Raw genomic sequence first — 13,043 nt, forward strand, 5'->3', positions numbered from 1 at the left:
GAGGACCCAACCCTCGCCCACTACACACTCCCACCCAATGCCCAGCAACCCCTTACCTTAGTTCCTAACCATAATCTCCTCCAGATTAGGAGTCCTCCAACCTGCTGCAACCAAGCATCTCCCTCGAGAGTCATCAGCCAGATGTGAAGTTTCCAGCACAAAGGCAGCCCCACCTATCCAGTCCCACTTGGGGATTTCTGGGACCCTGGGTGTTCTGCTTTTGCATCTGTTGTTGGAAGTTCCTTGGCTGAGGTTGTGGCCAGAGCCCGGACCCACTTCCCCTTTTCACCAGATGTGGGGGTGGAAGGAAACCAGCCCACAGCAAGGCTTAAGCTAACAACAAAGCTCTAAACCCTCAGTATAGAATTTTATTAGGGGAGGGGCAATAGAAGTTCCCTGTGTTGAAGGTGTTACATCATGGAGACCCGGAGTCTGGAGAAGATGTCACTGGGAAGTTAAGGGAACTTTGAGGAGGTGTCCTGGCCAGGAACATCTGTGCCTGCCAAGGGTGGAGGGCAATGGGGTCAGGGGCTCAGAAACGGCCATGCCGGTGGTCTGGAGACCGTCGTCGATTTCTTTCTCGGGGACGGTGGCCAGTATGGGACCTTGGGGGTGACCTGGGGACATAGAGAGGAGGGTTAGAGCCATAGGGAATGGTGTGCAGATACTCCAGTTCAGCCTCCCTGCTCAGGGATAAATCATGGCAATTGATGAAGTAAATAGTTCCTGGGGGTGGCCTCAGGATAGGTGCATAGGGGCTAATCTCAGGACTGGAGATCGAGGATGGACTTGGGTTTGGGGTTCAGGCTGGTTTAGGGGTTGAGACAGATGCTGACCTTCAGATGGGGCTGAGGGCTAGTCTTAGGGCTCAAAAGGCTTGAGACACTTATTGGGGCATAGGATCAGATTCATCTCAGGGTTCAGAGGGCTTGGGGTATGAGAAGTCTTGGCAGGCTGGTCCTGAAATACCTGCGCCTGGGTCCCCGCCCGTAGAGCTGCCGCCGGAGGTCTCGGGAAATGGGTCGCAGGTGCATGAAGTTGCAGAAACCACCGCGGGTACATTCCCTGGGTAAAGGATAAATACATGGATGAATGGATGGATTAGGCCACTGTCACTGAAAGCCCCCTCAACACACAACAAAAGCCTGGGAATTCAGGTGCCCATCCCACTGCTGTACTACCATACCCCATCTCATACTGCCGACAGCACGACTCCCGGAAATCGGTGACGGGAGACAGCTCAGCATGCACAGCTTGCCCGTTGAACCAGCGGTTATTGAGCTCAACCACTGCCCGCTCTGCATCTTCCTCACGCCGAAACTGAGGAAAAGTCAGTCAGGGTGAACAATCAAACTCAGAAATCTTCAGAGGATTAGCTAGCAGCTCAAGGGCTGGATCGCTTTTAGTGATGGACCTCAAGCTGCGAGGCTTCAGTGGTGACCTTTAGGCACTGAAATGCCTTCACTTCTGGGCTCTGGGGGGACAGCAGGCACCTTGACATAAACATTGCCCACGAGGTGATCCCCCAGGTTGTCGCACACATTCATCTCTTCAATCTCCCCGTACTTCTCCTGCAGTTCGGTGAACACTTCCTGTGGAAGATTAGGAGGAAATTAGCTGAGCTCCCGGCTCACGGGAAACTCAACCCACCCCCGCCAACCCTCACCTCGAAGAAGTTATCATAGTGTTCTTGCACCTCCACGTCGCTCACGTGACCTGGAGGAGGGGGCAGGGTGGAATCAGGGGGCGGCCTGCTGGGGGCTGTCCGCCCTGCCCCCAACACCGGCCGCTTACTCACAGTGAGATCCGTCTGCGGTTTGGGCGGTGTTCTGTGGATTCCGATACAGGTTGAGCAGCACTATGGTCTGAACAGAATTTAAAAGGGGCAGGGCCTGAGCTCAGAGGGCGGGGTTATGTGCGAAGGGGTGGGATATGAAGGTTGCGGGTGAGACCTCGCAACAGAGAAAAAAGCATAAACATCTTGCGTGCCTCAGCAACGCTTGCCCCTCAGAGAACCAGAAGCGGGGGTATCTAGCAGTGAGGGATAGCCCAGGGGTGTGGTCTGTACGTACGGGGGCGTGGCCAAGTTCCTGGGAGAAGAGCCTGAAGGTTGGGGGAGGAACCTGTAGAGGTCCGACAAGAAAAAAACCGGGCGATAGGGTGGGCCCTAGAAATCCGGAAAAGGCGGGACCTCGTGATGATGGACAACAGAAGGGGAACGGCCAGGAGGCGTTAACCCCCCAGGCTCCGCGCCGCGTCTCACCTGGCTGAAAGTCGGCTTGTTGTGAAGCCGGGAGCACCGGTCCCCGTGCCGGCAGGCCCCGATCTTAAAGTAAAAAGAGCAGTTAACCCTGAAAGAGGTGCAAAGACAGAGGTGAACCGAGGGCCAGGGAGCTGGACACCCCAGAAACACCGATCCATGCCGCCCAGCCACCAGGTTGCCAAGTGCCCAGTCCCCGGCCCCCCGAGGGGCCACTCCCTACACCCATTCTCACTTGTCCTTCTCAGTCCCGAATATCGATGCTAAATATTCAGCCATTTTTACCCAAACCCTCCAACTCTGTCTGCTATTTATGTCATTTCCGTTGTTTAAAAGCATTGGGAAGTGTAGTTCGCTGCCTCCGGACACTCAGAAACTCCCTAGTGCGCTTGCGTGATGGAGGCTCGCACTCTCCGCACAGGCTCACCCAGTGGAGTTGCCTGAAGGCGCATGCGCGCGGCGTTGCCTCACCAAAAAAACTACAATCTCCAGAGAAACTTGGGGCATCTCGCGCAAAAGTCCGTGGTTGAAAGTGGCAAAGGGGCCCAGACCGGAGGAAGTTAAGACTTCACTGGTGAGTCGGGGGTCGTTTCCGCACCCAAATAAACATAAAGAGCGTCTCAACACAGTCAGCTTGCTGGTGGGGCCAGGGGTGCCCCTCTTCCAGAAAATCCACCCTTCAGTTTCTCTCCCTTTTGTCCTAATAGGGGCGTGGTTGTTTGTGATCCTTGGATCTGTCACTTAGGGTCAGGACTTGGGTCTTGCCCCAGACCCTCGGAAGACCGGCCCCAGCGCAACTATGAACTTGGAGCGGGTGTCCAACGAAGAGAAGTTGAACCTCTGCCGGAAGTACTACCTGGGTAAGGGCCGGTATCCTAGGGTACCCGAAGAGAGGGGGCGGGGCTAGAGCGCCTGATGGAAGAGGGTCTGGGGGCCTGGGTTCTTGGGTCCAGAGGATGAAGTGGCAGGGGACGCCGATTCTTCGGTCCCAAGAGAGGAAGAGCCTGAGTCTTGCTGAAGGAGGAGACTGGGACCTCAATTTCTGGGTCCCAAAAGAGAAATGTTGCAGGGGCTGGACTCCTGGTTCTGACAAAGAGGTAATTGAGGACTAGGATTCTTGACTCCCAGGGAGGAGCCAGGATTTCTGAGTCCCTGATAGCAGAGAGATCCATTTCACTTAGGTTGTGGGAGAGGATCTTCCTACTGGACCTTTCAACAGGTGGGTGTTGGGAGGATCCTCATTTCTTCGTGTCCCAATCTTTTTTCTTCTCTTTAGGTGGGTTTGCCTTCCTGCCTTTTCTCTGGTTGGTCAACATTTTCTGGTTCTTCCGAGAGGCCTTCATTGTCCCGGCATACACGGAGCAGAGCCAAATCAAAGGCTGTGAGTCCAGGGCACAGATGAAGGGAGGCCATCAGGTGTAAGGAGGGGGACTCAAGAAGCCCTGGTGGGAGGGCATGACAGAGGGTCAAGAATCCTGGAACTTTGTGGAAGAGAAGAGAGGGCCGGTCTCAGGGAGACCACAGAGCAGGTGGAGGCCAACCTTTCCATTCCTGTTCCCTCTTACAGATGTCTGGCGCTCAGCTGTGGGCTTCTTCTTATGGGTGATTGTACTCTCCACCTGGATCACTATCTTCCAGATCTACCGGCCACGTTGGGGCGCCCTTGGGGACTACCTCTCCTTCACCATACCCCTGGGTACCCCCTGACAGCTTCTGTATAGGCCTGAGGACCAGGATGGGCTCCTCTACTCCAAGCCCACTCTCAAGCCCTTAAGACTTGTTCCTGTCTCCTATGTTCTCTGCTGACATCCCCCAATAAAGGACCCTAATTCTCAATATTGACTTCCTGGGATCTTTTGGAGATTGAAGGATAAGATGATTTGGGGTGTTTGTTTTTTGTGTTTTTTTTTGCCCGCCATGCACACACCTTGTGAAATTTTATTTTCCCAACTAGAGATTGAACCCAGGCCCTCTGGGCACTTGGCAGTGAGAGCATGGAGTCCCAACCACTGGACTGCCAGGGAATTCCCTAAAATAATTATTAATATTCAGGAACATTTATTGGTTGCTTACTTTGTATTAGGCTTAGTGCTTCAAACATGATGTGCATTAGTTTACTGTATACTACTCATAACTCTCAAAAATAGGAAACTTCTTGCTTGGGAACACTCTTTTACAGATTTGGAACCAAAAAAGTAAGAGTACTTCCATTAGTAGGGGCTGTTATCCTGTACTGGTAGTATGTGAATTTGAAAATATTTACTTTTCCACTGGGCTTCATTATTCTCATCAGAAATGTGGATCACAACACTACCCCCTAGAATTTATCTGGGCCAAGGCACATGTGGTAAACGTAAGTTCCCTATTTTCTGAAGGAGACTGTCTGTAGCAATAGGCAAGTATTCAATTGCTTTATTAGAGACGGCTTCCTTGACCATCCTATTTAAAGTTTCAGTCCCCCTCCTGGGTACTCCCCATGTCTCTTTCAGGCTATATTCTTTTTCCTATTACATTGCATTTAAAATGTTCTGCTTGTTTATTGTTTATCTTCCATTCTCTATAAGCTCATTAGGGCAAGGATTTTTATCGTTTTGTTCACTGCGGTGTCCCCAGTACCTAGAGAAGTACCTGGCACGCTAAGTGAATGAGGCTAAACTTGAAAAGAGATTAACAGGGAGCTAGCTAGCACCTAGCGAGTGCTCAGTAAGAGGGAGCCCCGCCTAACCCCAGATTTGTTTTCCTCTTAGGGATAAAGAGACTTGCACGGTTAAATAAATCCTGTTCAATAGCTAAACTGATGTTACTCAAAGCTTCTAACTCTCCAAGTTCTAAGCAGCAGCCTCGCGATGCTCTGATCCTTCGTTTCCCACCGTGCGTTACTTTTACCGAGTCTCGGAAGTTAGAACCATGTCCCAGGAAGAGCCCCGGGATGTCGTTGGTTTGTTTCCGGAAACCAGGCTCTAGGAAGGTGGGACTGAGAGCTGGGAGCCGACACCGGCAGCTATTAATTGGCCACGATATGGGATTGACGGTTACACTGACTAATGGGAACAAAGAACTGCCGAGAGGGCCCGCCCACAGAAGGAACGGGAGGAGGTGGCGGCATCCGCGTCCGTCGCGGCCGGACACTGCTCAGGGCGGCGGACTGGCTACACATGAAGCTTACCTTTGACCTCTCCCCGTCTGCCTCCGGCCTTGACTTGTGACATTAGGCTCTTTTGGGCTCCTCTGGCCCAGCTACCCAGATCCCAGACCCCAACCATGTTCCCGGTGAAGGTGAAAGTGGAGAAATCAGGTGAGGATCCCGAGGTTGGGGGCAGGTAAGGGAGCAGCGGACTGATCAGGGTAAGGGAGCCCCATTAAACAGGATTATCGCGGTAAGGTGGACTGCGTGACTTCTCCCTGCAGCCCATATGACTACCGCTGTCAGGCATCGATCGAGCGATTCTGGCCACCTTGATACCCTCCCGAACTGTGTTCAGGATAGGTTTGAGGCTATGGTGGTGGGCTGGCAGTGTGGTGCAGTCCCACATGGGGAACCCGAACCGTGTGACTCCAAGAAGGACTCTTTTCTTGGCTCTGCCTCCATTTCCCCCTTTCTGGCAGTGGTCTTGAGTCAAGCATTATGCTGATCACCTGAAGTACAGGAAAGCTTTTAATCTTTGCACTCACTGTATCCCAATAATCCTAGGGGATTAATAATTCCTATTTCCTAGGAAGTAGGAAATATAGATAGGGAAACTGAAGCTGAGAGAGAGGAAGTCATTCTGGTTTTGGGCCAAGCTGATGGGAACCCAGGGCTAGCATGTTATGGGTGGTGGGAGAGACCTGGAATCCAGACCAAGTAAAATGACCTGAGATAGTAAATGCTATAAGTGGTCAATAAGAAAAAAAAAAAACAAGAGAAGGTAAGGAGATCAGGAGTGAGGCAAGGTGAGGGAGAGAGTGATAAGTGAGGGAACAGCAAATCTGACGAAGGAAATAGCTTTGAAATGGCAGAGAAGTGAAAGATTTCTCTGGCATGTTCAAGGGCCAGCAGGGAGGCTAGAGTGGCTGGAGCAGAGCAAGTAAAGTGAGGTAGAAAGGTGAGGAGATGAGAGCAAAGAGGTGAAGGAGCGGGGCAGATCTTGTGGGCCCAGGTTATGACTTTGGCTTTTGCTCCAAGGGCAATGGGGAGCCAAGGGAGGGTTTTGAACCACAGAGGAAGTCTTTACAAGATGCCCCCTCCAACTGCCAAAAAATGCCCCAAAAATCGTGGGTGGAAGAGTGAAGGGGGTCTGACCACAAATGAGGGTGTTGAGGAAGGAGTAGGCAGGGTTATGGAAGCCTGTGAACACCAGGCTGACCACTAGGACTCTGCCTCAGGGGGCACTGCAGAGTTCTGGAGCATTCTAAGCAGGGAAAGTTCGGGATCAGGTTTGGCTTTAGGAAGATTCCCTTTGGCCACCTTGTGAAGGGTGAATCAGAAGGGGAGACCGAGGCTGGGGACCCAGGGGGAGGAAGGGACACGACAGATAGACTAGGGAGGTGGGAGAGGGGAGAGACCCTCAGGAGACAAGCAGACAGGTTGTGGGGTGGGCGGGGAAGGGAGAGCAGTGACCATGTTGAGACCGAGAAAAGGACTGGGTGACAATAGGGATATCCCTGAGATGGCAGTCCAGGAAAAAAGGATACATTTAAGAGACACTGAGGCCAGTGTGGGACCCAGTCCGTGGAAGGAGCCTGGGGGGATGTCCAGGGGGAAGTGTCCGGGAGTCCATGGGATCCCAAGATCTGAGGTTCAGGAGAGAAGCAGGGACTGGGGAAAGACACTGGGCATGATCCATACCTTGGCTCCTACCCAAGGCTCTTTGCTAGAGAATCTCAGCTGCTTCCAGCCCCACATCCCCACCCTGTCTCCTCTGAGTAATGTCTCCTGGCCTCTTCAGGAAGTCTCAGCGCTGGCTAGTCATGTCCCCGAGTGTCCTTCTGGGCTCTGAGCACTGGGTCAGAGCTCCTATTATTTGGAAGAGAAGAATGAACACAAGAAATGTAAGGAAATTTATAACATTATCACCTCCGTAAGTTCTGTGATGAAGAGAGGCAAACACACAGGTTCTTAGGGCCAGGCTGGGCCTGTGGCATGCAGGAAGGTGGGCCCAGATCTCATTTCCTAGGGGGAAGAAAGCCCCAAATGGGTATTTTAGGTGAAATCTTCCAACTATTCAAATGTAGTCATCTCATTCAGATTTAACAGATTTGAAATAACCCCACTACCTCAGCAAACGAAGTGCATCTTGGGACTAGATTCTGCACCCAGTTTGAGCCCCTGCCTTATAATATCCACTCTGGAGCCAAATGACCTGGTGTACATCTTCAGCCTTTCAATTTTCTAGCTGTGTAACTTTGGGCAAGTAGCCTATCCTCTCTGTGCCTCAGTTTCATCATCTCTGAAATGGGGATAAAAATCATATCCACCTGCCAGGGTTGTTGTAAAAACTTGATGGGTTGATAAACATGACGTGCCTGGAACAATGCTTGGCACATAATAAGCTTTCATATACAGCATAGGTTTATTTAAACCTCAAAACAGTCCTAGCAATAGATATCATTTGGAGACCCATTTTCAATATGAGGAAACAGGCTCAGTGAGGTAAGGGATTCACCTTAGGTCACACATGAGCATGTGGGTCAGTCCTGGAAGCCAGAGCTCTTGCTCTTTAGTAGGCTCTGCCCACTATACCCTCCCAGCACGCCTGGCCCAGCCAAACGATTGGATATGCATGCCCTTCCCTGGTCCAGCAGCTGCCCACCTGGCTTGGGCCTGGGAAGTGACTCCTGCTTGGTACCCTCCCTCTTCCCCAGAGTTGGAGATGGCCAAGGCCCGGAACCAACTGGATGCTGTTCTGCAGTGTCTGCTAGAGAAGAGTCACATGGACAGGTTGGGATCTGACCCAGGACAGGGTCACGGGAAGTTGGGGGCCCTAGCGGGTTGGGACCCTCTGGTTGTGGGTGGGACCCCAGAGACTGACTTAGGAAGGAAGGGGCCCAATGGATGAGGCCACTGGGTACTTTCCCACCCTGGGCCCTGGGAACCCTGAGCATGCAGTTCTCTTCTGCTACCAGGGAGCGTCTGGATGAGGAACCTGGGAAGACCTCCTTAGACACCCACAACAAGTAAGTTTTATTGATGGGATCTGTGTCTGAGGGTTTGTGGTAGATAACTTCTTTCCTCATCTGAGCCCTGACCCCCGAGCCCCGTGCTTTCTCCATCACAGTCTTAACCATTCTTCATGTACAAAAGCCATTAAGTAGCAGAAACATAGGTCCCCTGATGATGGCACGTCAGCCTGCAAGGGGTGGGACCCAAGGCCTCAGGGTTTGGTGGGATCTCTATGAGCTCATTCACAGTACCCCCAGGGTGCTCTTTGAGGGGTTGTGAGCAGGCATTCATTTAAGGGCAAGCCTGCTGACATGACACCCTGTCTCTCCCCACAGGGATTGCTCCATCACGGCCACCGGCAAACGGTAAGGTGGCAGGGGCCCCACCAGCTGATGAGAGGTCCCTAGTCCCCACCCCGGTCCTGATGTACTCCCTCCCCACACAGACCATCTGCCCGATTCCCCCACCAGCGGAGGAAGAAGAGGAGGGAGATGGATGAGGGGCTGGCTGAGGGAGGGCCACAGCGATCCAGTGAGTAGGCGATGGCGTTCGAGGGCGGGAAGTAATTGAGGGGGCTAGGCAAGGATGTTCATACCCCTCCTACTCACCCCACTCTAGACACGTATGTGATCAAGCTGTTTGACCGGAGTGTGGACTTGGCTCAGTTCAGTGAGAACACACCACTGTACCCCATCTGCCGAGCCTGGATGCGCAACAGCCCCACAGTGCGCGAGCGTGAACGTTCACCCAGCTCGCCGCTGCCGCCCCTGCCTGAGGATGAGGAGGTGAGATGGGTCCCGCCCAGCAGCCAGGGAGTGCAATGGGTAGGCAGTCACAAGGCACCCTCCCTGGCAGACAAGAATACCATGACTCCTGAATCTGGTGAGGCACACAGATAGGAACCCTTAGGCCAGGGCAAAAGCTGGAGTGCCCTAGAGCAGACAGACATGGCTTTCTGGTCTGAGAGGCAGAGGAGACAGGGTCCCTGGGTAAATAGATGTGCTCTCCAAGATCAGAAGTCACCAAGAGCTGAGAGACTGGGCAGGGGTCCTTAGGGCAACCAGGTATAGCCACCTGGTCTAGGGGAGCAGATGGCAACCCCCTGGGCTAGGAATGGAGGTCTCCATAGATGGAGGTCTCTATGCTGGGCAGGAATGATCAGGGGTCCCTGGTTTGGACAGGGGTCCTTGGAGCAGACACATGACTCCTAAGTACAAGTCCCTGGAGAAACCTTCATGTCTTTTGTTGCTGGGGAAGGTGTGAAATGTATGCCCCTGACCCTCTTCTCTGACTCTCTTGGGTCTGGTGTGGGGTCCTTGTATCCCCAGGGTTCCGAGGTCACCAACAGCAAGAGTCGTGACGTGTATAAGCTGCCTCCACCCACAGCTCCCGGGCCACCTGGAGACGCCTGCAGATCCCGAATTCCATCCCCACTGCAGCCTGAGACCCAGGGTACCCCTGATGATGAGGTGAGTATGCTGGGCTGGCTCAGGGCCATGGGGCAGGTGTTGTGGGGTGTGAGCGTGGTCACCCAGCCTGGCTTCTCTGTCATGCAGCCCTCCGAGCCTGAGCCCTCACCCTCCACGCTTATCTACCGTAACATGCAGCGCTGGAAACGTATCCGCCAGAGGTGAGCATCCCCCCACCAGCTTGTTCTCCATGGCCTCTGCTCCAACTGCTGAGTCCTCCCTCTGCCTTCCCCCAACCCCCACTGCAGGTGGAAGGAGGCATCTCATCGGAACCAGCTACGTTACTCAGAGAGCATGAAGATCCTACGGGAGATGTACGAGCGACAGTGATGTTCCCCTATCCCCACCCCCATCCCAATAAACATTCCCCTCCTCCACACTGGTCTCCATTTGCTACAGCCTATCCTTCCTGGATCAGACATAAAGCAGTTTGCACAGCTCTAGCACATTTATTGGGGGAGTGGGCCTAGGTAGGGGATGGGGCATCAGAGAATTTGAGGAGGGAGAAAGATTGTAGGGAACTGAAGAAAGTGGCTGCTTGGTTGGGTCTTGGAGAATAAGGGGAGGGGTGTTGTGGTTGGAGATTTGGGGGTCAAGACAAAGTGACTGAGGAGTTCTGGATAGCGTGAGATATCTGTGCAGACTCTGGGGAGGAGGGGTGGGTATCTGTACAGTTTGAGGTTGAGGGTTCTGATTGGCTTAGAATAGGAGTACAAGGGTAGGGTCAGAAAAGGAGTTCAAGGATCTGGGAGTGGCTGGCCGAGGTTTCAGGTTAGAAGATGGGTTGGAGGGAGAGGGTGAGAAGTGGTGTATCTGGTTGGAATGAGGGGAAGGATCCAGAGTCTTGGGGACCAGGCCAGGATGGTCCAGGGTGAGAGGTCTGTGCAGAGTCTTGGACATTTGAGAAGGGGGGATTATGCTTGACTGGCCTAGGGTGGGGGCAGGGCTGTCTACACCATAATCTTTGGTGGCGGATCGGATTGAAAGGGGGTGAGGGGATGTTTTTCTAGAAAAGTCAAAAGGAAATAGGGAGTTTGAAGTGGGGTTATATGCCAAGTGGGGTTGGTGGAGATGAGAGACTACCTGAGGGATTGTGGTTGTAGGGTCTGGAAGTTAGGTGTCTGGAGATTTGAAAGCACGAGAGAGTGTGAGAGCCGGAGGGTCAGTGGAAAGTTACCAGGGATGAGTAGGTTGGAAGGTTCAAGGCACATCCCAGACTGGGTGGGCGGGTAGTCTCGGCGCGCGCTGGGGACACCTGGTTGGGCGGAGTCAGGTCGGCTTTAAAAGGGCGGGGGCGCTGAGGCGGCTTCCAGGGTTCAGGTGTGCCCTGACCCCTACTTGGCAGCCGCCCCGGGCGGCGACTGCAGTGGGGCCTGGGCCGGCGCAGGTGCGGCCTGGATGGAAAGGACGCCCTCAGGGGACAGCGCGGACGTCACGGCCGCAGGGTCCACGCCAGGCGGCAAGCGGTAGCGGCGGTGGAACTCGCGCGCAATGTATCCGTGCTCATCCTGGAGGGAGAGAGGCTTGAGAGGCTCCGCCAGGTTCCCGTAGGTGCCCCGCCCCTCCCGCCTGCGGATCCAGCCTACTCGTTCTGGCCCCGCCCCCGCCAGCGGGCTCACCGGGCGCTCCTCGTGGCGCGCATGAACTTCCACGTGGTCACCAACCACCTTGACGGCAATTTCCTCGGGTGAGAAGTGTTTCACATCCAGCAACACCGAGAAATGCCCGGGGTCGGTCGATACCTGCACACAACCTGATGGTCATCGGGCGGGGCACGGCTCCCGGGGGCCCAGCAAAGGCCCCTCCCCTCGGCTCCCCTTTGGTTCCGGTGCTGCAGCCTATCCTGGCCTCCGGAACTGGGGCGTCCCCTTTCCTACTCTTAGCCACCCAGGACCTCTTTACCCAGAGTAACTGGCATCATCCCTCCCCCTGTAGCCACCGGGGATTCCCCCTTCATCCAGGGTGATGAGGGTCCGTCCCTCGCCCTCCAAGGTCAGGGACCGCTGCCCTCATAGGGTGAGGCCTGCCGGCTCCCCCGGAGTTAACAACCTCGTAGTCCGTGTATCCTCCTGGGCACTGACTCCTCAGCCTCCTTCCCCTCAGAGCCCCTAGGCCCCTTACTGCTCCACCTCCGCCAGAAATCGCCAAGAAGCCTCCTCCCGGATTCTCCAGAGTCCTCTTTCTACCCTCCCGCTCGAGTTACGAGATTGCTTGAGCCCCCAGCAGTTATTAGTACTCCTCCCCCACTTCTGAGTGTCCACACCCCCCTTTCTCAAGTTGCAGGACCCTCCTTCCCCTCTGCGTGTCTCCATGAGACACACAGAGTCACCACCCACAGTCTCCAAACTCTCTTCCTCAAGAATAACAAAAAGTTTCCTCCCCTCCCCCGGAGTCACTGGGAGCCCCACGCCCTTCAGAATGACTGGGCTCCCCCTTTTCCCCAGATACCGTGGGTCCCCAGCCTCCTTCAGAATCACCAAGACACCCCTTCAGAGTGAGCATCCCCACCCATTAGGAACCCAGCCCTTACACTCCTCTGGGACGTGAGACCCTCCTCAAACCGACTGGGCCCTCCCACCCGATTCAGGGAAACGACCTCTGAGAATCCATACTCCGGCAACTCCGAAAGCCCCTCTGGCCGGACTCTCCACCCCGCTCAAAGTCAAGGGACTTTCCTTAACCCCCCTCAGGGTGACCGAGGACCCCAGCCTTGGAAGTAGTCGGGTTACCACCCCTCCCCCAGGTCTGCACCTGGGCGGTAGGCAGCGCCACGCTGGGTGCGCGCAGGTAGTATGGGGCCAGCGCGGCAGGGCAGAGCGCAGCCAGCTCGGCCTCCAGCAGCCCCTCGCCGAAGCGCTGGTCGAAGAGGCGCCCGGGAGCCGACAGCCCAGGCAAAGGGGCCGAGGCGCGGCGCAGCCAAGACGGCTGCACAGGCACCGGGATCTCCATCCTGTTCCGCCGTCGCCCTAGGCTCCGCAGTGCCCCAGCGAGCGCCGCCGCTGCTTTATAGTACGCCCTGTGTCCGCCCCTCGGCGAGCCGCCCGGGGACATTGGGACCACGGCCAGAGCCGGCCATTAATAGAGCCTTATTTAGACAGCCCAACAATGACTTGGCCATTTATTAAGCGCCTGCTGAATGCCAGCGAGGTATCATTCCCTAATTTCCCGAAAG

The 13,043-nt window shown here is 54.7% G+C and overlaps 5 protein-coding genes across 8 annotated transcripts in view; 2 read left to right on the forward strand and 3 right to left on the reverse strand.

The window, feature by feature from the left end:
- IGFLR1 (IGF-like family receptor 1) overlaps window positions 1–226 on the reverse strand; it is a 2,466-nt gene extending 2,240 nt beyond the window's left edge. The window contains exon 1 of the mRNA XM_010849296.1: window positions 174–226. Coding sequence (XP_010847598.1) covers window positions 174–226 — 53 coding nt within the window. The remainder of the gene's footprint in view (window positions 1–173) is intronic.
- Window positions 227–346: 120 nt separating this feature from the next.
- Window positions 347–2,680, reverse strand: U2AF1L4 (U2 small nuclear RNA auxiliary factor 1-like 4). Of its 2 annotated transcripts, XM_010849025.1 has the most exons (9): window positions 2,496–2,628; window positions 2,264–2,351; window positions 2,073–2,123; window positions 1,799–1,865; window positions 1,667–1,716; window positions 1,494–1,592; window positions 1,187–1,320; window positions 970–1,065; window positions 347–617 (listed from the first exon to the last, which is right to left on the reverse strand). In XM_010849025.1, the coding sequence occupies exons 1-9, from the start codon at window positions 2,597–2,599 to the stop codon at window positions 533–535; spliced, it is 774 nt and encodes a 257-aa protein (XP_010847327.1). In that variant the 5' UTR covers window positions 2,600–2,628; the 3' UTR covers window positions 347–532. The 2 variants fall into 2 exon arrangements, with proteins under 2 accessions (XP_010847327.1, XP_010847328.1); XM_010849026.1 differs by lacking the exon at window positions 2,073–2,123 and having other exon boundaries at window positions 2,496–2,680.
- PSENEN (presenilin enhancer gamma secretase subunit) lies at window positions 2,637–4,096 on the forward strand. Of its 2 annotated transcripts, none has more exons than XM_010849024.1 (4): window positions 2,637–2,834; window positions 3,006–3,120; window positions 3,537–3,641; window positions 3,828–4,096. In XM_010849024.1, exons 2-4 carry the CDS (start codon window positions 3,060–3,062, stop codon window positions 3,965–3,967), a joined length of 306 nt encoding a protein of 101 aa, XP_010847326.1. In that variant the 5' UTR covers window positions 2,637–2,834; window positions 3,006–3,059; the 3' UTR covers window positions 3,968–4,096. The 2 variants fall into 2 exon arrangements, with proteins under 2 accessions (XP_010847326.1, XP_010847325.1); XM_010849023.1 differs by having other exon boundaries at window positions 2,687–2,834; window positions 2,968–3,120.
- A 927-nt stretch (window positions 4,097–5,023) lies between these two features.
- LIN37 (lin-37 DREAM MuvB core complex component) lies at window positions 5,024–10,250 on the forward strand. Of its 2 annotated transcripts, none has more exons than XM_010849029.1 (9): window positions 5,024–5,555; window positions 8,105–8,180; window positions 8,366–8,416; window positions 8,738–8,767; window positions 8,848–8,933; window positions 9,021–9,187; window positions 9,789–9,871; window positions 9,959–10,032; window positions 10,120–10,250. In XM_010849029.1, exons 1-9 carry the CDS (start codon window positions 5,522–5,524, stop codon window positions 10,167–10,169), a joined length of 651 nt encoding a protein of 216 aa, XP_010847331.1. In that variant the 5' UTR covers window positions 5,024–5,521; the 3' UTR covers window positions 10,170–10,250. The 2 variants fall into 2 exon arrangements, with proteins under 2 accessions (XP_010847331.1, XP_010847330.1); XM_010849028.1 differs by having other exon boundaries at window positions 5,031–5,555; window positions 9,731–9,871; window positions 10,120–10,248.
- A 50-nt stretch (window positions 10,251–10,300) lies between these two features.
- Window positions 10,301–12,889, reverse strand: HSPB6 (heat shock protein, alpha-crystallin-related, B6). The gene is made up of 3 exons (XM_010849030.1): window positions 12,623–12,889; window positions 11,491–11,613; window positions 10,301–11,379 (listed from the first exon to the last, which is right to left on the reverse strand). The coding sequence occupies exons 1-3, from the start codon at window positions 12,818–12,820 to the stop codon at window positions 11,206–11,208; spliced, it is 495 nt and encodes a 164-aa protein (XP_010847332.1). The 5' UTR covers window positions 12,821–12,889; the 3' UTR covers window positions 10,301–11,205.
- Window positions 12,890–13,043: the final 154 nt, after the last annotated feature.

The sequence above is a fragment of the Bison bison genome, unplaced genomic scaffold, assembly GCF_000754665.1.
Source record: "Bison bison bison isolate TAMUID 2011002044 unplaced genomic scaffold, Bison_UMD1.0 scf7180017864280, whole genome shotgun sequence".
Taxonomy (NCBI): Eukaryota; Metazoa; Chordata; class Mammalia; order Artiodactyla; family Bovidae; genus Bison; species Bison bison.